Source organism: Rhopalosiphum padi, chromosome 2, assembly GCF_020882245.1.
Source record: "Rhopalosiphum padi isolate XX-2018 chromosome 2, ASM2088224v1, whole genome shotgun sequence".
Lineage (NCBI taxonomy): Eukaryota > Metazoa > Arthropoda > Insecta > Hemiptera > Aphididae > Rhopalosiphum > Rhopalosiphum padi.
Genome location: NC_083598.1, coordinates 18,977,905 through 19,005,770, shown reverse-complemented (window position 1 = coordinate 19,005,770; position 27,866 = coordinate 18,977,905). Strand labels below are relative to the sequence as shown.

Here is a 27,866-nt window from a genome sequence, read left to right as displayed (position 1 = left end):
CGAGCACCGGCTAGACCCGACAGCAGCTGTGTGTGCGTTCTATTTTCGTTGATATTCGTGTGTCAGACTTCCGAGCCGTCGCACGCCTTTCTCGCGACCGCCCAAACGACGATTTTACACACACAGTACAATATTATATACAAGAACAACATACCGTATACCGCAAACCACGTACAATATTCTTCGACCAGCGTCGTGAATTCGTTAATTTCGTCGTATTATTGTAATATTGCTTTATTCTATTGTACTGCGCACGTCCGTCTCACGTATACGACTCCGCGTGTGTCCGGTCAGACTGGCCCAGCGGAACACTTTGGATGGCAGTGCACCATGGGCAATTCGTCTTCGTCGCACGGCAAACTGCATAAGTTGCACTACAATGGTGCGGCTAGTTCGCGAGACCATCTGTCGTCGTCATCGTCGTCCGAGAGATTCACTTCCGGTATACTTTTCACCTACGTATATAATTTATCCTACGCATATAATTAATGGCCTTGTTATATTCTAGTTTAACATATTTTAACGTACGCCCACGATTTCACGCTTTAACGCGTGTTCGGATCTCCCATAAACACAAAATATGTGATTACAATAGACGATGTTCACGTTTTTCCGTACACACGTAACACGTTACACATTTTGTTGCAGGTCCGCCATCTGCGCCGGGAAAACCGTACCTGGTGGTCGCGGATCCAGCAGACGAACCGGACGTGATAACAGTCAAGTGGAAACCACCGGCTCGCGACAGCGGTTCGAAAATCACAGGTAAAATTATACAACACGATATCGTTCTAATATAAATCGACAGGAAACGTACCTGAGGTACATATGTTCATGCTTAATTTTGTCTCGAACAAAAACCAACTCGAACATCGCGACGATCGTTTCGGTCAATTTAGTGTAACCTCAATTCGACATTCTTCATCGCTACCGTACATATTTAAACCACCATAGTTCGAATCTATCTTTTTTCTATACAATATCCAACTTTGGGACAGAAATAGTAATGTTTCATTTACAAGATTTTTTTGCTTGTAATTAAATTGTTATTCTTACAAGGAATCAAAGAAGTGTAATCTATTCTATAATTATCTATACATTATAATATTTTTTAAACTACATCTATATCGTATTTTCTTGAGTTTCATTTAAAAAATGTTATTATAACTTTTTAATAAGACTACGTTTTACAGTACCTATGGTTTATGAAAAGAATCATGATAACAAAATAAATAGTAAGTAAGTTCATTCACATGAAATTTATATTCTCCGGTGCCAAAAAGTAGCACAAAACGTATTATGTGTAACGTTTTACTGGAATTTCTATTAATAATAACTTAGTGTTATAGTTGTTATATGCGTGCCATTAACCCTCGCAGAAATCGTTACCATAGATTTATTAATAAAAAAGCCGTATTGAAATACGTACCTAATAATTCAAGATTTATTTATATAAATTTAATAATCATTTTTTAATTTTTTTAATAAATAATATAGTATAATAAAGTGCAAAACCAAGATAGTTAAATAATAAAGTAGGTATCTGGTTTATAAATTATATTATGAATCAATTAAATCATAATATTATATTTTCGGTTTGATTATATATAAAAACATATATTGATAGATAAATCAAATTGTTTTTAAATATATATTCGATTTTGTGATATTAGTTTATAGGTAAATTATTACTACATATTTATTAATATAATTATATATATAGTGTATACAGGTAACGATTGATTAAATAAACAAATATTAAGCTTATAATATATCAAACAATAAAATATCTTTGTAATAATTTATAAATAGATAATATGGTTAAATATTTTGAAAAACAACATTAAATTATTTTTAATTTTTAATTATGTTAATTAGGTATATAAACGGTTGAAAATTTACTGAAAAATTATTCTCACGATTAATATTTTAAAAACTATGTAATGTACAGTTTAGTGTTTAGTTACTGTTACTAAATACAATATATTATAAATGTTTTGTTACTTTTTATTACGTGTTGATTTTTTTATAAATATCATACAAGTTCTATTACATATACTTGAAAGTCACAGTTTTGGCCATGGATCGTATTTTATTTTTCTGAGAATTATTACTTAAATATATAAATAATATACATATAAATACTAAAATATATTGTATAAAAATATAAAATCGTCATAAGTACCTAATGACTCATTACTTTATAACTGCAGTTTTATAATTATCTATTGGTTGTGCACTATTTTTTTAGAAACATTCTCATAATACAGTAAGTTATAACTTATAGTGTTACATTTTTGCTGTATGTACTTACTACTTAGTTAAAGATTAACTATATCAGTACTGTTATACCATTAGTAGTGTTCTCTCAATAATTCTTGATCTAGTATGGTTATAAAAATATGCAAATACTCAGGGATGGGTTTGAAATAGCCTGTAACATTCAAGTTGAACCGTTATTGTACTACATATTATATAAGTATGTATATCGAAAAATCTGAATTTTTATTCATTGGTAGATAAAAAATTTGTTAACTGTATGATCAAGATATAGTATTATATTATAATGCTGGTTGTGCTTCCAGTGAGGACATTTCCGATGTAATTCATAAAGATACATATTTTATTATCATATCGATTGCATATATTATAGGTAGGCATTATGACTATTGCTGTTTTTAGGATATATTGTCGAGCATCGTCGGACCATTTCGCCTCATTGGGTTAAAGCTACGCCGGGAAAAGTTCAACATAATCAGTTAACGTTAAGCGGCCTTGAGCCGGGATGGCGTTATCAGTTCAGAGTAAAAGCCTTCAACGCATCGGGACAATCACCACCAAGCGTCGTTTCAGATCCGGTCACGATGACCGTTCACAGGACGGCAGTCGTGGCACCGGTTTTCGTTTGTGGGATAGAAGACCGCGTAGCGTTAGAAAATGATCAGGTCTGTGAACTTTATATTATGTTAATTTAACCAAAATACTGTCTATCCTAAAGAACTGCTAATATAATTAACTATGAACCTAATGATTATCGTTAAATTGTAATTATTTACGTATATATATAAAAAAAAAAAATTAGAATATTAATACCAAATATTCAACAAAACTTACAAAAAAAAAGCTAGTTTATAATACGAATTAATTAATTTAAAAGTTCTATATTAGTTATATTGTTATATCTAGTATACAATTGTATGAAATAATATTTTCGGAAACTCCTTTACAGTAAACACAGTTTACTGAAAATTTACAAACATTTGTATTTTACATATCTACTAGATTGTACACGAATGGATAATTTAATAAGATATAGGCATAATAATATAACACACCTAATAGTTGCTCCTACTCTGTTATACATTTATACAAACAAATTAAATTCAATAATACAAAGTATCTTATCTTAGTTATTTATTTATATATACATGTATAAGCTAATTTTCAATTTTATCAATTTAAAATTATTTCATGAATGGCTTCATGTATGATTTATTAAATAACTAATATATACCAGTGGCGCACAAAAAATTCTTAAAGCATATGCAGTTAACAAAATTGTTTACACATAACCCTCTTTTTGATATGTAAAAATATTATTGCTGCCCTTGATAACATATTTTCTGTTTACATAAGTGATAAGTAGCGCACAAAAATTAATTATTATAATATTTAAATCAAGTTTAACATCAATTATTTATACCCTCCATCTCTCAAGAGCATATACAATTGCATTACTTGGTAACCTGTCTAGGCGCTTTTAAAAATAAAAGCAGTTTATAATTTATATAAATATAATTTATAATTATATAAATTAATCAATAAATATAATTAATTCACGAGTATGTTATGTAAATAATAATATTTATACTCAACATATACTAATGGAATACGTATTAAGGTAAAATTCGAAGTGGAGTTTGAAGGCACGCCGACACCAAAAATCAGTTGGTACAAAGACGGGTTTGAACTGTTCAGCAACAGACGGCAAAGGGTAAACACTGATAATGGCATGAGTACGTTGTACATCCATCAGGCTGAGTACTCAGACGAAGGAGAAATAAAATGTTCCGCTACAAACAGAGCTGGCCACGCAATCACTAAAGCTAGGTTGAGACTCGAAGGTATATAATATCATCTACAGTCCACCATAAATGATCATAATAGTACAAGATAACATATAAACTATAGTTGAACGACTAATAAATTAATCCATTAATAATAATTATAAATAATCGCAATAAAAACTTAAAATAATTATAATATACTAAATAATAAAAAAATTTTTAGCACCACCCATGGTTCGTTTACCGCAAGACTATGAAGATGGTTTACTCTTAGAACAGAATGAACCAATGAGATTAAAAGTATCAGTTTCCGGTCGCCCGTTACCACAAGTTACTTGGCTTCACGATGGCGAAGAAATACGAGGCGGGGATAGGTAAACAATTTTAAGTTGTTTAAATTAATATTTTGGAATTTAGATATGTTAGTTTGATGATACAATTAAACAAATTCTTGCCGTTCATAAATTAACAATAATAATATGTAATTGAAATTAATTTTACGTTATAAATTAAAAAACAATTATACAGTATATTATATTATATTTAATTTTTGATATCAAATTTGATAATTTTACGGCTTATTAAAATTTATTGGGGCGAGGAATGATTTAGAATAACTTGAGTTAATTATCTACCATGTTTTTATTTTAATTGAATTTTAGCAATTCATATAACTTACAATTCATATTATTGTTGTCAATTAAAAGAAAAAAATCTCATAATGATTTATATATATATAACTAAATCATGTAATTACAATAAATATTTCTGAAATTCTAGGTTTGAAGTAATTCATACAGATAAATATGCTGCATTAAAATTAGCATGTGTTAAGAGATCAGATAGAGGATGCTATCAAATCCAAGCAGTAAACCCGTTGGGTGAACATATGGCTTCATTTTTGGTTACTGTAACGGGTATGTAAAATGTTTATTGAATAAAAAAATGGTATACATATAATAATTAATAATATTAAACTAATTATTGTAATTTTAAGTTAAATATAATTTTATTTTTAGATAGACCTTCACAGCCAGGTAAAGTGCATGTATCCAAAACGTCAGGTAAATCTGTAACACTCTCCTGGAAGCCACCAGAAGATGACGGAGGCTGTAAAATTGGAAATTATATAATTGAGTATAATAGAGTAATATGATGATAGGTTTGTTCGGTTAATCATATTTTAATACTTAACTCTGTGGTTTGCAGGTTGGATGGGATATGTGGTTAAAAGCATCGACCAGTAGACAACTAACTGCAGACCTCGATGATTTACTTGAGGGTTCGGAGTACAGATTTCGAGTAAAAGCAGAAAATCCTTACGGTATGAGTTTACCGAGTGAAGTTTCTGAACCAATATTCTTACCAGATATTAAACGAGGGTAAATTAGAATTTTAAATGTTATAACCATAATATAATGTATTTACTATTTTGTAGAAATATTTGTTTATATTCATGTGTTATGTATGCAGTATATACAAGCCAGTGGTAACAGCGCCTCTCTTATTCGAAGACGAAGAAAAGCTAATCAAAATTCAAGAAACAGAAATGTTGGAGTACTTTGGTCGAAAATCTAAATCTCCCGAACCGTTGTCTAAAGCGAGAAAACTAAGCGTAGATGAGGTTTCGCCTCCTGTACCAAAGAGACGGAAAAAAAAGTCAAAGACTGATTTAAATAGCTCAGAGGTGGATATTTATAAATCTTTTAGTTTTTTAGACGTATCCACTGAGACCTGTCAACAACCAATTGAACAAAAAGACCATTGGGGTTTACCTCCTGGGTTGAAGACAAATAGTGGTAGGATAAGTCAAGAAGATTTAACGAACTCTCAAATAATACCAATGAATTGTAAAACAAAAAGTATGCGTATAACATAATATATTAATAATATTATGATATTGTACTCATTAAAATTATTATTTTTTAGGAAATTCAACAGACTCACTTTTACTATTGAATTTCGAACGAGGATCAGCTCCACCCATTTCATTATCATCTCCAGAATTGGGTGCAGAGTCTGAAGGTTTTGAAGAACAGATAAGGAATTCTTACAGTTCTAGTGAACTTCTCTACGAAAGAAACTTAAATAGGTTCAATGGTTATTCAAACGATGAAAATTTGTCGTCTGAAGCTCAAAAAATTGCAATTTATGCGATGGATAGAAAAAACAGTTTAAGGCGGTCACCTATCACTAGAAGATCAAATGATGGTTCCGAAGAAAAATCAATTTTTAGCGATTCAGATTCAGTTCATAGTGTCATCGATATTTCTAAAAGAAAAAATGCAAGTAGTTTTATGTCATTAGCGAATAGTATAGAAGAAGAAATTGTGGAAGGCGTTAAAGAAACAATCGACAATGACGAAACGGAACAGTCTACTTCGTTTTCTGGTGTAGAGTCTGAAACGTCAATAGAATCAGATGATGATTATAATATGTCAGACAGGTCGGAAGAAAAGTTTACCAACTTTGGAAGTGGAAAACGAGCGTTAGAACAAAATACGTCGAGTGCTTTCTTTTCAACAGTATATTATGACGATGATTACATGTCAGATCAAAAACTATCGGATAGGGAACAATCAAAGTCACCGGCCAAATTGTTGGAAAAGGCCGACGAAGGGCTATCAACTTCAGCCACCAAAAGTTCCGAAAATTCCGATCGAAGATCGCCAACAACACAGCCCGCGGAAGAGACGTCGGAACAGTCTGACTCGATGTCCCAAGACTCATTAAACTATTCCAACGGATCGATTAATAGCAGTGAATACTCTCGATCGGATGAGCACAAATCGGACACGGCTGAGATATCTACGGTAGAGACGCTAATGGATGGGTCTTATCGACCAAGAGACGGTATCCCCAAGTATGTAATGTTGCCAAATCCGTTCTACAAGGAAAATAGTGCAGCGTCTGAGAGTACGGACCTGGTGAAATTCAAATTATCGTCAGATACGACCGGTATCATACCACCTGAAATACCGGAACGGGAAACTGGAATTGCTAGTGGTGTCAGACAAACGCTTCCAGTCATCACCGTCACGGAGATGAGCGATCGTAGCCCCAAGTCTGTGCTGAAGAAGATTTTTGTACCACCATTTTTTAGCAAACATTCGAACGGGCCTGACCGTGACAAGTACGATGACCAAATGTCTCGGAAGAAGTCTCCTGTGCGAGATTCAAAAAATGTTCAGACAGTTAGTAACGGGGAAGACGCGATTGAGACTCCTGTTGTCACTGCCGATACAGGCACTAATGTCAATGCTGACTCTTGCACTGATACTGATGCCTCCGCTGCCACCGAAATTATCGCGGTTAGGCATTACGGTGACATTGTAGAACAATACAGTGGAGTGAGTAGAAGACCTGTAGCCAAAACTTACTTAGACTTTGAACAGTTGAAAATGGCCGCTGCTACCGAAAATTGTGACGAACCAGTCGTTACATTTGAAGCTGGACTGCGGGACAATTTCGAAGATGACGACGACGTAGATGAAGATTATGCAAATGATGAATACTTTGACGAGAGCGGTGATTGTTCATTGACTACATTGTCCGGACAACCAGAAGTCATTGAAGATCCGGCGGCGTCTGGAGAATGGCTGTCAGCCGTTGTGCTACATCAGCCGAACTTGCCCGAGCCTTACGTGGTACCGTATTTGAAGATATTCGGTAACCTGTCGTTGGCCGTGTTCGGTTATTGGCTATACATGTGCAAGGACGAGAAGCTGTCCGTACCGGTTTTCGGGTTTCTGTTGTTCCGATTCTTCAAGACACAAATCTGGGACAGGATTTGATGTTATGTTGATTTTTGTATATATATATATATAATATATATATTGAATTTTCGTTGTCCGCGATATACACGCGGCTCGGATAAGTGCTAAATGGGAAAAGACAGGGTTCCATAATATGCTATATGTCCATAATGTTTAATATTTAAACATGTTTATTCTCAATATTTATATTATTTTATTGTTAATTATTATTTTTTTTTTATATTTAATGAGAATTATAACAGTAATACGTATTGTTAATGTTAGGAAATTGTTATATTTTATACTGAAAGTTATAAAATATTATGAACCAAATAAAAAGTAATATTTTATAATCTTGGCGTACGAGATGTTCGATGTTGACCTAAAATTCGTTTTCAAGACAATTTTTTTAAGGTGAAATCTTTGCGTTGTCACTACCATAAGTATAAACTATAAATACGTCGCGACGTATTATTTAGAAAATTGTAATTATATTTAGGTACACACCGAAAAATGAAATCTTCCCGTTTACTCAATCCTTAATAGACAAAAATAATGTGTCTTTTAATGCGTGACTGTGTGTAACTGTACTTGTAGCAATAATAATGATAATAATTATAATTACGTACGTGTACGTATGTGGGAAAAACAGAGGAAGGTGGTAAGGGGAAGAATATTGGCAAACGCGCGTAACATGATGTATATGCCTCACACAAATGAAAGGAAGTCATCAGAATAAAATTCGTTAAAAAAAAACACCCCGAAACAAAAAAGAAGAAATAAAAAATAAACTACAACAAAAACTTTAAAATAGCCCACTGCGTGATATAAATCGCAAGCAATATCGCTGTGGAAACTGCGCATGTAAAACCGATCCCCTCTACGCGGTTTCGCACTCGGACGGGCGTGGACGCAGTCTCACGCGCGCACAGAGATTCGGTCCGAAAACCCGTGTGCGCGTACACGTATTTCCACTGTTTGCCAACGACAATTATTATAATAATTAGTACATAATATTGATCAAACATTAAACACCGGGAAATCGTCGTCGTCGTCGACTATTTCGGGTTCGCGAGTGCGAACGCGGTAACAGTCGTGATAACAATATACCTACATCATGTCGGTGCGGGAAGGAACTGAAAATAAGGAATAGACGACTGGCGGAGACGGACACCGAATCCTCAGGTACGTCACGTACCCGTAATATTCGTACTGCACATGAATATTGCATTCGACATTCTTTTTTTTCATTCAAATTACGTCCCGAAGACATTTGAAACATCGCACAAATACTGCTTCGAAGCAAAAACATTATATTCCTTGCCGTTTTGTACAACTGTTGGTATTGATATTACACCGCTGTATAGTGAGTCTTTGCTTCAATACTGATTTCAGCGTTGAATAGTATTATTTAATGTTCTATGATAACGATATTTATAACTGCCAGAACAGAATAAAAATGTTTCACTTTTAAATATTTTGCCATACTTTACATCTTTATGCGCACTTAAACGCAGTCAAATACGCACTAAAAGTAATCCATATCCATTTGAAACTGCTGTAAGTACCTCGATCAAAAATTAAAAACATAACTAAAATAATCGGCAGTTATTGGTCGCGCGATTCGTGTATCCGATGATAAATTAGAGACGACTAAACGCTGATAATGTTAAAACATAGTATGGTATTCTTAATTAAAAATCTTGACGTGTGTGTTAGTCTTTCGGTTTTAAAGTTTGAGTTACACAGAAGCTCTTAATTAATACGTAGATAAATGAACTAAAAAAAAAAAAACGGAGAACCACCTATAATAATAGTTTGATGATGGTTATCGAAAAGTCAGGTTTTTTAATGTGAACACGAAATAAGTAAACAGTGAAAAGCAACCTCCGACGAAACGATAGACGATATTGTAATTTGTAATGTAAAACACGGGAAACTTAGGCGCGTCCGCCAGCGGGTCATTTATTTTTAAATCGTCGATTTCCATAGTTCGCTCAAGGATGTTTTGTGCTTAAATTTAGAGTCGGCGTGCACGACAAACCAACGTTTCGGTTTTTACACGGCGGCGGATTTTCGCGTCCAAATAATAAATAAGATTAAAAAAAAAAAAACAATGCCAATATATTATTATTGTAATAATCATTATAAAAGCGTACGGTAATAATTACGATTATAATATTGTATCGTTCGATGTTTAGGATCGATTTAGTAGGGATGAATTGGTGCACTATCTTTAGGGCATCTGACGGACGACCTCCCCACCCACCACTGCTTAGACAGATTTTTAGAATAGCTGGTTGGTATATCATAATCTTCTATAATAACTATTGGTTTTGATTTTTATTTATTTAGGAACTATCATTTTTTTTTTATCACTCTTGCTGCCGAATGAATGCTCCAAAATTCTTTACCAAGTTATGGTCTTAGTGGAAATGTTTTTGAACAGTCTCTCCAAACACGGGGAAAATGTAAAAAAAAAAATTACAAAACTATTATAAATACCGCATAATAGATTTTTGTGTTCGATGATTTATCACAAATTTCAAATTTCAACACAAAGCGTAACACAAGATAAATTCAGAATATATTAATTTATTATTTTACAATATTATAAATAACAGAGCCGTGTCGTGGGGGGGGGCTAGGGGGCATCACAATAATATTGATCACTATATCGTCGTGTTCCCGGAGGCTCAATAAAACTTTTTGGTGATAATATTATATTTTGTTTTATTAAGGCTGTTTTGATGTATTTTCTTTTATATTTTTGGATAAAGCCGTCGATAATAATGGGCTGGCATGGATCCTATAATCCGTTGACCGATACGTTAAAGGTTAGACCTGTCTTTCGATTTTATTCCCGCCGCTATATTTATTGCTGAGCTGTCGATGTTGTCGGCCAAAAAAAAAATATTCTGGTTTCCGAAGAAAACGCACCATAATATATACATACACAAATAAACAATATATCGTGCACTATGGGTATGATTACACGACTTGGTCAATCATTGTCCTTATAAATAGATCAGCCACTCGGACGTCTGAAGTATGCGGCACAAAATAGATTATAATGTTAACTGTTCAACGAGTGAGGGAAACACACCTATGTGCGTATTCTTATTAATATTATAATATTAGCGATAAAAATAACGATGTTTACCGCCGAAAATAATAATTTTATAGCGTGAGCAAAATTTATAAGAAACCGGATAAAACGAAGAAAACTAATCGTGCGTATAATATAATGGGTGGTTACTGGTAAGTGGTTACTGCGGAATGCAGATTAGTAATATTGCCAATTATTGGGCTACATTTTATTTACCTGCTTTGTGTTTAATATTTTTTTTACATTTTATTACCGGTTATTGGTAATAAATATCGGTTTACATACATTTCTCAGAGGTATTATCGGCTACAGTATTGTAATTATGAATATTAATAAGTTATAATTTTAATAAATAATATAAAATTATTAATTATTAATCTAAAAACTATTTTATTTGAACAAATATAAGATCATTAAAATCAGTAGCACTATATGTCTATATCTACTAATTTACCAAATATTACAATATATAATTATTAAATATATTTAGGTAATATATATATTATTTATATTACTTTATATAGTTCATATCATACAGGTTGTGTGAGGTATATTTTTATTAATAACTATAAATATAGACGTTTTCGTTTATTATCAAGCTGTTAAAAATATTATATATACCTAAGCACAGAATAATTTTTACTTAAAGTATCTAATAATTTATTTATACACATACGTCATCTATGAATATATACGATGTAGTGATAATTCAGAGCCGTGTCTAACGGGGGACAAAGGGGGTGTCATAATTTTCATATGTTAAGAACGGCGTCAACTATTTTTAGAACCAATAACCTATTATTTGGAAAATTTATTTTGCCCCCACCCTCGGCGTCTTTAACTCTTTTTTCGTCGCTAAGTAACATAATATATAATGTGAAACATCATTCTATTTTATTATACTACTAGCTGTCCCACCCGTCATTGCCCGGGCAAAAGTCACCTCAGGTGAAAACCAAGATTTTTTTTACATTATATTAATAATAGCTGACCCGGCAATCGTATATGTATTTTTTAATTGTTTAATAATGTTTGTTATTTTTCTAAGCGGTTGCTAGGGTACTAAAAATATATTTAATTACTTTTTGTTTTTAATTTAATTTTTTTAAATTAATTTTATTATAATATTTACCATCCCCTATTTCAACCCCTAAAAGTCCTTTTTTTAGTATTAAAAATTAGCCTATGTCCTTTCTCAGTGTCTAAACTATCTATGTACCAAATTTAATTTAAATCGGTTCAGTAGTTTCAGAGCCTATATGCAATATAAACAATCAAATCTTTCCTCTTTATAATATTAGTATAGATAATTTGTGTATTTATAACATTACTAATTTCACCTGAAAATCGTTTTAATTGTAAGATCAACACGCTTTAAATGTTGCATTTATTATCATTTATCATACCTACATACGTAGTTTGGTATCGGTGATCGGCGTTTGTGCTTCTTCTCTTTTTATTTATATGATCATAAGAGAGAAGCCTATTTTTTTTTTTATATACAAATTTGTTAGGCTACTGCTTTTTATATTTCGTATTATTACTCGACTTTAATAGAGATTTTTTTGTTAGTTGTATTTTGCTAGATAGATGGCGCGCCACTGCTGAATTCTTATTTTCGTATTTTACTTTCTCTCGTCATCATAGATATAAAAATTGCACAGGGAAAATCTACTCTATAATAAGTTATTAATGATATATATTTTTATTTCTTTAAGCTGGAGTTGATACGATAAAAAATGAGATTGCGATTATTAATTTATGGTATATATAGTTTAGATGTTTATATGCTTTTTTAACATACTTAATATACACAACTAATGAGAAAAATAGTCCTTCATATATCCTATTGTTGTATATTCTCTAGAGCCTTAACTTTTAAAGAATGTTTTGTATAGGTATTTTTATCCTATAAAAACGTAAATATTGAAATGTTCTATCCCAGTTTTAATTTATTATTAATTACAAAATGTCATACTTGGCACAAACTGTAAGCTTTGGTTAACTTTTAGGAGAAGTTTAAAATGTTTAAATTATTTTTATATTTTTCCCATAACCGTGATATTTTTACAATAAGTAGATAAATTTTTAGGGAAAAATAAAAATGGATACACGACTTTAAAAAATATAACAATTAAAAAAAAAAAAAGTAGCAATACTTATAGGCCATGATATTATAGTGACATGCTTATACATAAAATATTCCATAATAATATTCATATTATTAATTGTTTGTAGTAGTACATTAGTATATGCTTAAAAATGAAAATACATACGTTATTATTTATTTATAAAATAATGAATGATAAGAAAGTGCTAAAATACCTTTTTATAATACGTATATATGCATAGTTGTATTTTTGTGCATGATTCACAATATAAAAATAAAAGTTTAATTAGGTAAAACTTAAAAATATATAATTTATTATGTGGGTACATATAAAAAATGGTCCAAATATATTATTATAAAATTTTGTCTGACAGTCAAAGGTAAGCATATTTTAATTCTATATTTTATGGAGAATTAAATTAAGTCTACTTTGAAACATTTTAATGAGTTTAGGTGAAAAAATTAATTTTGCAAAAATGCAATAAGTTTGAACGAAGCATAAAAATTAAATAGATAGAGGCATAACTAGGTACTGTGATACATATTATTTATACAATATAAGAACAATTTCATATAATCATATAATACAATAAATATTTTATAAATGTATTTTAATTAAATATTTTCATGCAATAATGTGTTTGGATCTATATTAATCATTATTCATAATATAGACTACTTATACTATTTTAAATTTCCTAATTGTCTTATCTATTTTTTATTTAAGCTAACATTCTTAAAACTATAAAAGATACCTAACTAAATATTAGTAAAAATAACTTATTGGTTTAATTTTGCTGTTATGACATTAAATATTTGAATGTCAAAAATTGGCAAACTTATTAATTTATTTCCGTATCTTAGTGTTACTATAAATAATTAAGCACCAACGTGAAATAATTTAGTTATTAATCTGTGAATAGAAAGTCGACAAAATGTATAATTTTATGAACTTTTCGATTAAATAATAATTTTTAAATTATTTTAAAATCATTAATTATTTTTAATATTATAAACAGTATGAAATATATTCTAATACATATTTATAAAAATGGCAATAATTTTATGTTGATAATTATATCAAAAGAAACATGTATAAATGTTTTACAATTAATTAAAAAGTTTAATTAAAATGAAAATTGATGCTATTATAAATAGGTAGGTAGGTACTCATAGAATTGTTAACTATAACTATGTTTTTGTCCTGTCACGTATTGTTCAAGAATATAAACTCTATTAACAAATAAATGTACTAGGTATGAAGAAATTAGAAGCATATTGCTTCATATTATGATCAATTAGAAAATTTATTTTTTAATACATTTTATCTAATTCCTAAAAAATATAGTTACTACAACAGTACCTGCAGGTTATATAAATCAATTAAATTTTAGCAATAATACTAAGTATAATAGGTACCAACTAAGTAAAATAAAAACACTTATGGATATAATATCCTTAAACGAAGCCTATTGTGATTAATTACATGTATTATATTTGAATATATAGAATATAGATTTTCAAAAATTTAATAATTATTCTCTTCTAAATAGTAAATACCTATTTTGTATTGATATATATATATTTCTACTTCAATATTCTGATTAACGAATATGTTACTGCAATAAACACGGAATGGTTAAAAATCTGAAATGGTTCTTCTAGTAATACATTTTACACTTTTCATTTTCAGTTTTAAACTTAATGGGATGTAGTACTTATTTATAATATTAATAAACATAATACTGTATACCTTTATTAGGTACTGCTCAAGCATGATGTGACCGAACGACAGTTATTATAATATTATTGAGTTATGACACAGGTGCCGTCTATATTATGTAGGTAAGTAATATAGCAATAGCACAGTACATAATATATGTTAATATCAGATGTATTCCATTTCCGCTATGAAGCACTAACTCTGTGTGACTGAGAAAAAGATTTAATAACATAAATTATGTAAAAAGATTTTGCTGTAATAATGATGCGTATAATAGTGTGATAGCATGAAACAGCGTATAATATGCATGCGTGTTTTGGTTACTTACATGTAAAATATGTTTTACACTAAAGCTACGATTGTTGGTGACGATAAAAATGCATTACTTGTCTGTAGGTACTTAATTCGTATTCTAAATAAAATAAAACGTTTTTGTTTTAAACCCTCTCTATGTGCAGTGTATACTCTATACATAGATAATAATATATACTATTGTATATGCTATATATAATATTGTAGGTTAAAAAATAAATGTTTTTTCTTACACATAATTTAAGTTTTTTTTACATTTATAAAAAAATAATATATTCTACAGAGTATGGATATCTTAACTTTATAAGGTACTTAATGACGTTTGAGTTAACATATTTAATGTCTTTGTTTCGTAATAAATGTTATACACAATCAAATAAATAATGTAGATCGACACTGAGGTCATCATTGTTGTCTAAAAAAAAATAAAGGCGTGGACGAAAGCCAAGTCCTATAGGGCTATAGGAGTGTCTATTTAATAAAAAAAAATATTGTAATTCCTCCAAATTACATAGTACAACCGGAGAAAATATACTTACGTATTTTAGAATGTCAACAAACTTTGGTGATATACAATTGTAAAATTAATAAGCTACGCAGATAAATTATAGTAATTATACACAATATGTTTATTTTTCGAATAACATAAAAATATAACACTTATCTTAATACATAGGCACAATTATTTTCTTAAGTATCCGGTTATTATTTTGTTTTTTTTTTATTATAAAATTATACATCGTCAATCGTCATTGCCAAAGTAATAGTTTTATCGCATTACATTTTATAATAATTGTACAGATGATTTTCTGGATATATTATTATATAATAATGATATACCTAAATCTGTCTATAATATAATGTTAATATAATGTTTATTGAAATTTGAAATATTATGTAGGTATTACCAAAATCGGCTTAATGGCAAAACCTCGTAAGTCGAAAAATGTACATTTTTTTTGTTTGAAGTGGATACACTGTATTTTTCTACAAATTTAGATATTGTGATAACTAATATTTGACATTTATTTCATTTTATGATTAAATAAAAAATATAAAAACTTGTATCGCATCTCTATTTACAAACATAAAACTGATAAAACCATTCAAGTCGACTTACGAAGTTTTTTCAGTTTCTTCAAACTACTGAATCATTGCTTTAATTTTTATTTCCTAATATTAATACTGTTTTTAGTGCTATCACACATAAAATTTATGACATAGTTGTACAATAGCCAATAGGTAGCTCAATAGCTGCAATTAATTTATTAATTAGACTTAAGCATTATTCACTTATGTCTTTATTGCTCGATGATGAGATTTTAAATTTATTTAACAAATTTGATGATACTTCTAAAAAATGAAGTTTTGAAGAATATGCTGGCGTTTTAGAAATAAATAATGGTAAATTATACTGTTTTCTGGTCTAATTTGTGATAAGAAAAAATATATATATTTTATTAAAGTAAAATAATTTGTAGTTATTTAAATCAAATATTTTACAGGAATTGAAAATGTTTCGGACCATAATATTAGTGAATGTGTATTACTGTACTCAAATGAATTGTAATTTGTTAAGTGTCTTATCTGATATTCCTAATGGCCTGCAATATTGAAGGTAATAATTGATAGGTTTATATTAAATTAGTACCTATAAACTAAAATGTTTAGTTTTTTAACTATTTAGTAATATTTTATTATAAATAAAAAATATAGGATTAGAAACTGAATGTAGTGACAATGAAGATGTCAAGGCAAAAAGAAAATTATATTTTGAATTAGCTTATATTATAAATTGCGAATTATAAAAAATATTTTTCAAAAAAGTTATAGTAAAACTTCGTATCTGAAAATTTTTTAAAAATCAAAAATTCATGACAAATTCCTATATTACTAAAATACTATTTTTTTTTTTTTTTATTAATTCAAATCAACATTAAATTAACACGAAATAAAAAAAAAAATTTGAAATATTTATGTCTATCACCGGTTTTTCGCTTCTCCTGTAAAATTTGATAAAAATGACTTAAGAGGTTTTCCACAAATCTGACATTAAGTTTAAATTTATATAAATTATGATATCCGTATTATTATTATCATTGATTATAGATTAAATTTTAGTCCTAGTACCTATTCATAATTTGTTTTGTATTATAACAAATACTATATTTTAGGTTTTTGTTGGAAGTATTGATAAGAAACTTGTATTAAATTGCCAAGCTTTTTGACTTACACATAACTATTGTTAAATACGATATTACGATACATATTTTACGACTATCTTCCTCGTACATTCGCTATACTATATAGAATCCAGGACAGATATATAGATCATTTTCGCCTATGAATTGAGTACAAATCGTATCAATCGTAAATATTTTCAAACTTTTAGGTATACATAAGCGTGCGCAGACTTCAATTTCCAGTCGATCCTGGAACAATGAATGTCCCAATACTTGGACAGTGCCCATAATTTTTTTTTAAACACAAATACTTTCTAATAGTAAATTAAAAACTGTGTAAATAGAATCAAGTTGTATGTGCACACAATATTAATATGCTAATTTCTAGACATATATTTTTAAAGTTAAAAATAAAATAATATAAATACAATTATATATATAAAAAAAAAAACACAATACACAAAATTTAAAAAACTTGGTTTAATGAACAAAACATTGTATATAATTACATATTACATAATATCATATAAACTTAATTATGTAATAATTTTAATTAAAAATTATTATTAAATTCTTCTATATCCCATATTTTTAAACGAGCCGTTGCAGGTCTGATTATCTTAATATTAAAAATAAAATGATATATGTATGTATAGCCAACCTATTAATGTCCATAATCATTAGTCATGGAACATATTATTTTGTGCACAATATTTTTGTTTGATAAATAAATTAATAAAATTGTTGTAGTGGTAGGTACACAAATATTTTTAATTTTATTTCACTATTACAACAAATAATATTTTCATGATCTCGAGGATATTGTTATAAATTATAATTAAATATAATATAGTCTTATACCTACATACGTTTGAAATTGTATTATGTCTTTAAAAAGATTCAGGTTGAGCAGGTCGAGTGCACGCCTATGGGTATGTTGCGTTTATTGATAACAATAAAAGTAAAACCAAGGTGGATTGATTTGATATATATCCGCCTTGAGTAAAACAAATAAAATAATGAAAGCATAATCTATAACCACAATCGTCCATCGTACACATTTACGCCATTAGATGTTATAATAATCATTAATCAGTAATATATATATATTAATATTCTGTTTCACACGATTAATATATTATGATAATACATATACGTCAATAAATACTATAATTAATACTATATAATGAGGATAAAATATACAACAATATATATATGTATATACTTTTATTTCGATTTGACTTGGTCTAAGAATACTAAAAATTCATATTCCCTCCCCTTTTCCTTAGAAAAAAAATATAAGCCGAGTACGCTACCGTTTCTGTCGATCGGACAAAATAGCTGCATACGTAATATTGTTTGGGAGCACGTAGCCGGCGCGCGCAAAATAACTCGGCACCTCGTCGTGACCTATGGGTGTAGTGTCGCGACCCGAAGCTTCGTTTATATGCAGACCGGCGACATTTACCTATGTACGAGCTGCAGATGCAGCTTCGGCGGCCGCGCCGTTTTTTCGGTATATTTACACACACCTGTGCGGCGGTGGGGAATTTCGGGCGGTAATTTTACGGCGGCGGCGACGGATTCGCCCGACGGTCTGTACGGAGGCGGTCGCGAATAAAATATCGGCCCGCCAGAGCGGTGTCGTGTTATTATTATTATTATCATCATCATCATCATTGCGTTGCCGCCACCGTAGCGGAACGCGCTGCGACCCAAAAATAAATTCCGTGTGTGGGTCAGTCCGTCGTCATCGGTCCGAGCGCCCTAACCACACGTTTGGACTCGTTCCCGCAAAGTACCCGCGGTATCACGCCGCGAGTTTCACACGGACCGGACCGGACGGACGCGAAGCACCGCGGGTTTTCCTCACCATTTTATACCGTACGTTGTATTGCCGTTTTCCATTTATCACGCGTACGGACATGACCGTCCGGCGACCGGTCCGCGGAAACTGCAGTCGCGTTGCGATTTTCTCGCAGTAATAACGTTCGCACCGTTACCTGCCGCACGACAATAAAATAATACGTATAGATATACAGTGTTGTTATTATGGGCAACAAATGCTGCAAGAACCAGTCGTCCACGTACAGTAGCGCCAACGCGACCATCAGGTCGTTCTCGTCGTATAACTCTTCGATCCTCCGGTAAGTGCGAGCCGTCGTCCGGATGCAGCGGTCCTGCTGCAGATGTGACGCGAGTTTCGCGTAGACTTAGCATTCCGTAATGTCACTATTTTGTGACACCGCGTGACCGCTACTCGTGTGATGTATACCCGCAGAGTGCAGACGCACACCCGATAACGATACATATAAGAAATGAGTAAAAATATTTTCAACGTTTCCCCCGCGGGCAGCAAATTTAAGTTTTCCACAAAAGCGCGCGTTTATAACTGTTTTTTTCCATTATACATCTATAATATTTTATATGGCTCTATACCAGAATTGGTTAGAAATTAAAATACGCATATATGTAATTTATATGTATCCCGTATTACAATACATTTTTTTATGTTAGAAGCGTAGTATTTACTGAACGAAACTTGCAAGTCACAATTTACCTAAAAAATATCTGTCTAGTTAGATAAATTCATTTTTGGAATGAATCCGACAATGCTGACAAGCACAAAAAAGTTTTCCAACGATGGTCGTTTTAATAAACTGTATGAAGCTGCTTTTGATTTTAAATAGGTACCTATCTAGCTACTTGTAATGGATATTCTTAGAATTTTCTTTTAAATTACCTATACATAAGTATTAAATTTTAATGTGCCTACTGGAAGTCATGACGTATATATAATATATTATTTATTATACATAATTGTTATTGTATTGTAGATAAGTTGGCTTAATGTTTATTTACTAACCTATTTTTATGTTATATAATGTTGTATTATATTTTTATGTCATATCATTATTACGATTTATGAATATAATATGCTGAAATAAAATGAAAAACATGACTATACCTACTTGAAATATGAGTTTTATGGCAATCAGTTAAAAAACTTTTAAATTAGGTATTTTTAACGAGTATGTTTTTGATTATCCTGAATTGGACTTCTTTACAAAAATAAAATTTCCTTGTTATATTTTAAAGAAATGTATGACATTAAGTCGTCGTTTATATGTCAATGATGTCTCATGACACTGTAAACCGTGTACGACATGTTAGTTTTAAAAAAAGTTGTAGATTTTTTCGATTAGCTTGAAATCAAAACGTATAAATTACAAAATCCAAACACTCTATTGCTTGCACTTGACTGAATGTAGTAACATCTTTATTTGTAGGCTATGGGCAGTGAAAATATACAATTTATAATCTTGAGTGTAGACAGAAATATAACTCAAACGACCGATTCAAGCGGTAACAGCTCTGCACCAACGCTAAACGTCTGTTAACTGTTTTCGGATGATGTGAGAAAAGAAATCAGTTTTTAATGCAATATCTGTTCACGGAGTATAATGGACAAACTGTTTCAGTGTAATTTTATTTTTGAGGGGGGGAGTTAAAAGAAATGATTTTGTTCAACAATTTAAACAAATTACTTATCATTATGATTATAAGTGATTAAGCAAATACAATATGTTTTTATATTATTTTACTAATTTCTGTGACCAAAATTATGTATCAATACTGTATAATTATAATAGATATTAAAAAAGTTTTCCAAAAGTTAAAACTTGAAAATTATAATGTTTCGAACATAATAATTTAAACGATTTTAGATTTTTATAGATTTTTAATTTTCACTATTTTATATTCTTAATATTATGTATTTATTTTAATATTGTAAAAATATCGATGTTTTATACTAATAACATATTGTTATAGAATCTAGATAACAGGATAAATTTGAAAACAGAAGGTAGATTTACTCCACGTATTTTCACTTTTATTGCTATTCGTAAATCCATACTTTAAATATTAACAAATAATAAATTAATGAATTAATATTAAATATTATGACGTTAACATTTTAAAATAATTATTTGGTTAAGGATAATTGTAAAATTAAAATAATACTTAATAATTAATATCCAAAAATTATAAAACGTAAAAAATAGTATTTTATAATAGTTATAGTATGCCCTCTTTAAAATTAAATATAAACATATATTTTTTCTATATCAACCAAAAAACTATTATTTTCGAGGAATTAATTTGAAACCGCACTAAGAATTTTACGTTACATTAAATTTGAATAACTTCTGCACTCTTAGATAGTTAGGTCGTCTAAAATTCTGCTGGGATGTATTAAATTCAAAACTACTTGGTTAATAGATATTTTGTAGAGTATTTTGTTTAAATACTTTGACGTGAATGCAGTTAGTTTAACTGCAGTATAATATTTTTCTAATAATTAATTACTTGTTTCTTGATTTACGATAGTGTGACATTTATTATGTATTTGTGTTTTCTCATTAGACTTCGTAGGTTGGTATGCGTAACACGCATTCTTAAATTGTCATTATTTTATACATCGAGATTTTATTTCATAAGATCAATATTAATTGATGTACAGTAATATATTTTATTATTATTATTATTATTTTATTACTTTATATTTTTATTATTTTTTTAAGTATTCAACAACATATAGGTTGTTACTTATTAGCCTACTTTTAGTTAAAATTAAATACATGTTATAATTTTAATAGTTTTGAAATATTGTTAACTTAAACTAATTTTATGAAAATTATTATATATTGTTTCAGAATCTGATGAATATTGAGTGTTTGTTGTATAAAGATGAATTATTGATGATTTTATGTGTTTCAGTGCATTAATTATCTAGAATTTCAAAAGCTTATGGCAGTTGCCAGTTGATCGCTTTTATGTTCGATTTTTTAGTTATTATTTTTCGATATTTTCAAAATCACAATACCTGCTATAGTATTTTAGTTTACACACATATATATATACCACTTTTCGGAATGTTATCGATGTTTAATAAGACCACTAGATCACGCAGGTATGATTATTAAAAAGTTAAAAGTGATTTCTCAAGCTTTATTTTTCCATTTATTATTTTATTATATTTTATATTATTGTTTCATTACATGTTTACACTAGGTATACTAGTAAATATTAAACAATAATAAAATACAATTTTGGATTATAAATTAATATTAACAATACTCATAAATTGAAAATTACTATTAAATATATTTAAACAATTGATTCTCTATGAAAGCATTTCAGGATTAAAATTGGCTCAAGTGATTTATTATAATTTTTTTTTTTTTTGGTATTTAAATAATAAATTAATTGGAGATGAAATCAACAGACAAATTCATACATAATTTAAAACTAAGTAATTAATTTTATGGTTTTTTTTAAGTATTTTGTATTTATAAATGTAAAATATAAGTATTTAATACTTAACATACTCGTATGCATGTCCTAAATCCAACATATCACTGCACTGGAGAATTGAAACGAGCTATACCTTACATCCGTTTTAGTAATAATGTTTACGTGTAAGTAATATACAGTAATTTATGCATTTTATCGTAAAAACATTAAACAATATTGTAGGTACTTGGCGTTAAATTTCAAAACGAATGTACCACTTATAAGGATAATAATATATGTATTATCTAATGAGGAATTGATGGATTGTGATTTGTTTTTATCGAGAAACACCTACACGTTTATTTCTAAATGTTTTCTTTTTGAATATTTTACTTACCTACGTCAATGCGATAAAATATAATCCGAGGAAATCATTTAGCGAATTAATATTATACAAGACGTTTTGTTTTAACTATTAAAGCCATTAAAGGTGTACGTGATGCGAAGTCGATATTGCTAATTTCAACAGAAACAACATTTAACTATAATATGAGATATCAGTATATCACGGCATTTATTATTTAATATATTTGCATATATTTAATATATAAAATATAAAAATTTTTCTAATTACCTAGCTCTAATTTTTTTGTACTCTATCAAAAGAAATTCAATAAAATATTTTAAAATATTACAAAATCAACATTATTACGCCTACTAGCGTTTGTGGAATAGCTGTTGTATATACGTTTTACGCATTTCAAACCTTGTTAATTAGCTCGTTTAAATTCATTCAATCGCAAACTTGCAAACGATTTAACGCAACATATTGTACATTTTATTTTTAATTAAGTATCTATAATACAGTCGCGAAACGACATTATGGTGGTTTATACTATAATGTTACTGTAACAGTTTATGCGATTATTAGATATAAATTTGTACAGCACATTCCGATTATAGTCTCTAGCCAGGCGAGTGTAGTTGCCCTTTTGGAATTTGTGGGCATAAAAATAATATACATATATACATATATATATTGTACGCGTATAACACATTAATCTCCATCTACAGAACAACAACGACGACGACGACGACGACGTTGGCTTGAAAATAGTCTATTTTTAGGAAGAACGCACAGAATCATAATAATAATTATTGTACCCAGCACCGGGAACGTTTCTGATCATTGTCGGATTTGTTTAAATATTTATAAAAACCGTAAACAAAATACAAATGACTCCTTCATGGCCTCACGACAACTTGCACGGTTTACGCGCCATACTTCTATATGTATTGTATTTATAAGTATACGTTTTTTAATTAATCAATTTTTTTTTAGTCAAATACCTAGGAACGTTGACAAAAAAAAAATGTCTTGCTTTGTCGAAAATAGAGTTTTTATTATACTATAATATTATTATTGTTATTGAATATATTCCAATCCTGACAAAGTATGATGATGAATTAGTTTTGTAGAAAAATGCTTCTAAAAAATGCATATTAAATTATCTAGCTCTCTAGTATTTTGTTCAATGTTTTAAATTTAAGCGAATCGTACACTCGTGTTAATTTGTTTGCAGTAATATTGATTTTAATACATATAATTTGTCATTACTTACTTCAGTTAAATAGATAGAAGTATAAATGTAAATGTTTTACTTCTTTCCAAAAATGGACGTTACCAAAATACTTTTTTTTTCAAATATGTATTTAAAATAGCAGCTATGGTAATAATTACGTTTTCCTTGAAGACACTTGTATGATATTTTTTACTGTTACTCATCGTTTGATTAAATAAAATTGTTTGCACCTGGGTGACAAAAATCATCTATATCTCTGTGTGTCTGGTTGGTGAATGTTTAAGAATTTTCATTTTTCGTAACGACAAAGTTGTTTTATATTTCGATGACAATTGTATTCTAGGTCTGGATGTAGCTAAAATTTATTATGGTACCATAATAATGTACCTTTTAAATGTAAGATATCTAGAATTTTAAATAAAACATTTTCTTTTGGAGTTAGTTAAGTTTGAAAATTAATACTATATTTCACTGCTGATTATATAATCAAAATTTAAATTCAATCATTTTAATATTCAAATATATGTTATACAATTAACGATAATGTGTCGTATACAGTATACAGTACTTATACCAACTACTAAGTAGTCAACGTTTTAAAATATGTAAATAATTAAAATAATAACATTTGAAAAGATCAATGAGTATTATTTTAAGTATGCGCGAAGAGAGATCGCAATCATTTGTAACACTATGGTTAGTATAGCATATAGGTATATGCTTACCTGCGGGTTATCTCTGTATAATAATATGACATATATATTTTCCTTTTGTTTTTTTGGCTGGTCAGCCGTCAGCCAAGTCGAGTACAACGGTCGTCAATTATTATTGTTGAGGTGGGCCCATCGTCGTGACAGTTCACGTCATTTGTGATTGGTTCGAACCACTGCGTTATTTTTAGGTTAGTTTATTTCCGTATGAGTTTCATTAACGCCACAGCGACCGGCAGTAGAAAAAATAAGGCGCACTCCGTCCCGTGATAATAATGTTGTAGGTATAAAAACGCTTGCTACGTTATTTATTATTATTACAATAAAATGCCCATACGGTCAATAACATGATCGTGTTGTTTTGGTATTTGGTGCGATTGTTGTTGACGGCGTTCCGCAAACCAAAACCGTAAGTACCTAAATAAAAAATAAACATTGATAGATTTATAATAACCCGTGTACGTTATACGTTATCGCGTATTATTTATAATATCATACAATATGCATGTCATACCCATTAGGTATTATACGCCTATCATGTACCTAAATAGTAGTGTGTAATAATTGCTATTTTAAATTAAAAAAAAATAATCGTCCTTGACCTCACTAACAAAAATTCGAATAGAGCCATATAAATGTAGTAGGTAGGTACTTATGAATATGTATATCGTATATACAATTTTACTATATTTGAGTCTGATTTGAGATATTTACTATGGTGGAGCAGAGAAAAATAATAGCCCGATTCTTTACCTCTATTGAAGCGTTTTTTTAAAAATAATTTTCAATTTTATTTATAAATTTGTTTTGTGCATTTTTAATGGAATGTTTATCAAGCAAAAAATTTAAATAAATTATTTTGGCATAAAACATTGTGTCTTGACGCAAATAAAACAGTATAATCATATTTATATTATTCTATGTTTTTTTTTTTTGTTAACTGAAAAATGTTTTATTTTTTAGGTCGGGCGGAAGTCATGCAATCACTTTTGGAACCTCTACTCGTGCTGGTGATTCCTTGACCACCCTCACCATGAAGTCGAGTAACCACTCGGATGCCGAAAGTAAGGATTACCCGGGTGGTTCATCGAGCACCATTGGCCAAGAAGATCTGATTCCAATTTTTTTGAGACGCCTTAATGACCTTAATATAAGAGTCGGAACCAGAACTAGGTTTTTGATCGAACTCGATGACGCTACGGGTGTTCAGGTGGGCATTTTATGCGATAAAATAAAAATTATATATTTATATATATATAATTAATTGCAATTTTCAAATGTACCTACACAGGTAGTTTATTTTTGTTGAAATTTGTTGTTTTTTCTAAATAGTTTTTTAAACGCTATCCTGTTGATTATATCATAATAAGATTTATATCTTCAATTATAGTGCGACGACATTAAAGCTTTAGTTTTTTGCGCCGTTCGTTGTACCGAATTTTATAAACAAACTCGATGTCGCAGACGAGACACGTGACGATTTGGCCCGTCGAGTATAAAAATAGAAGGTACTCGACTACAACGCAATACATGTGTTCTAAAAAATGAAAAAGTTGCATTTTTGATAAAAAAATACGTTAATATTGTTTTAACCAATTTAGAGAACACTATGAATGTCGATCTTTATTTACAACATTGATAAGGCCTGTAAATTAGGGTTGTCGTGGTACCATTTAGATATAATACAATATAATAATATTTATGCTATAACGGTGTATTCTATTCCATTAAAAAAATTATACAGTACTTAACAGGAAAATTTACCCGAAACCACAAAGTTGTAAAATCTATAATTCTCTAGATACAGATGAATAACTGATATAGCGAAAAAGCCGCTAGCCTTACTCTAAATTGCCTATAGATATTTCAAAATCTGTTTTAAGTCATATTTAATTTCCGACCACCTTACATTTTTTTCATGTTTTTTTGTTTTTGTAAGAGTTGAGTAAAACTCATATAAAAATGCTATTGACAATCTATTGTTATTTATTGTTGATCAGGTTCGTTGGTATCATAACAATGTAGAGGCTTACAGTGAAAGATACCAATACATTCACGAAGGAGGTTTTTATTGTTTGGACATTGTTCCTGTGACGTTATTCGACGAAGGTCTATGGGTATGTACCGCGCAAAACTACGCCGGTAAATCATCGACCGCCGCTCATTTATCGCTTACCGGTGAGTACGCGTGGAAGAAAATAATAATTACCTATTTTTTTATCATCTAAATAGTAAATCCTGTCTTGTAGATAATACTGTTTATTTTTTATCATTATTATTCAGAATACCTATTTGAATAAAATTATTTGTAAATAATTGTTAGAGTATTATTTTATAAATTGTATGTCCAATATTATTAGTTTTTAAACTTTAATCATACATATATATATAAGTAATTACTAATTAGGTGTGATAGTACGAGTATAAAAAATAAACACAAATGTTAGGTATATTATAATTACAAATTTTTAGTTATTACTTGTTATATGTTGTTATTTGGTGATATTTAACATTTAACATTTTTTTTTAAACATAAACACCGATTGGTTTGACATTGTCGCTTTCTTATATACTACTCATTACTGATACCATAGACAGTATAAGGTATATAATATTAATATACTCTACTCTTACTACAGTAGTACTTACTACAGTATTTACAGTAGTAACTATCGTCTACGTCTATCACATCTAATTATTAATTACTAATATATATTTATGTTTTAAGTTTTAAGACAATAGTAACGATGGGTACGAAATTAAACATATTTCATATATCTACGTGTTTTACATATTAATAAATAATAGATAGTTTTTTTTATATAAAATAGCAATAAATAATTAATAAAAATATAGTTAAATTTTTAAAATAATACAAAATGTTTCATTTTTATTATTGCCTGACTTGAAATAGGCATTTTAATAAATGTCTAGGCGTATAGTGAAATTACATACAAATTAAATTCTTTGACTATATGCCTACGACATATACATAATCTTGAAAAACTAATTATTT

The 27,866-nt window shown here is 29.4% G+C and overlaps 2 protein-coding genes across 8 annotated transcripts in view; both read left to right on the top strand.

Annotated features, from left to right (window-relative positions):
• Positions 1-64: 64 nt before the first annotated feature.
• LOC132923362 (muscle M-line assembly protein unc-89) lies at positions 65-8,175 on the top strand. Its single transcript, XM_060987314.1, has 10 exons — positions 65-442; positions 649-765; positions 2,683-2,945; positions 3,902-4,124; positions 4,291-4,441; positions 4,848-4,984; positions 5,087-5,214; positions 5,277-5,449; positions 5,541-5,929; positions 5,997-8,175. The coding sequence occupies exons 1-10, from the start codon at positions 331-333 to the stop codon at positions 7,859-7,861; spliced, it is 3,558 nt and encodes a 1,185-aa protein (XP_060843297.1). The 5' UTR covers positions 65-330; the 3' UTR covers positions 7,862-8,175.
• A 531-nt stretch (positions 8,176-8,706) lies between these two features.
• LOC132923359 (uncharacterized) overlaps positions 8,707-27,866 on the top strand; it is a 185,322-nt gene continuing 166,162 nt past the window's right edge. For 3 of the 7 annotated variants that reach the window (XM_060987305.1, XM_060987304.1, XM_060987308.1), the window contains exons 1-3: positions 18,990-19,406; positions 25,814-26,060; positions 26,851-27,028. In XM_060987305.1, the coding sequence (XP_060843288.1) occupies positions 19,312-19,406; positions 25,814-26,060; positions 26,851-27,028 (520 nt within the window). In that variant the 5' untranslated portion in view covers positions 18,990-19,311. Of the gene's footprint in view, positions 9,008-18,978; positions 19,407-25,109; positions 25,260-25,813; positions 26,061-26,850; positions 27,029-27,866 lie in introns of those variants that run through there. The other 4 variants (XM_060987310.1, XM_060987309.1, XM_060987307.1 and 1 more) reach the window with 3 other exon arrangements.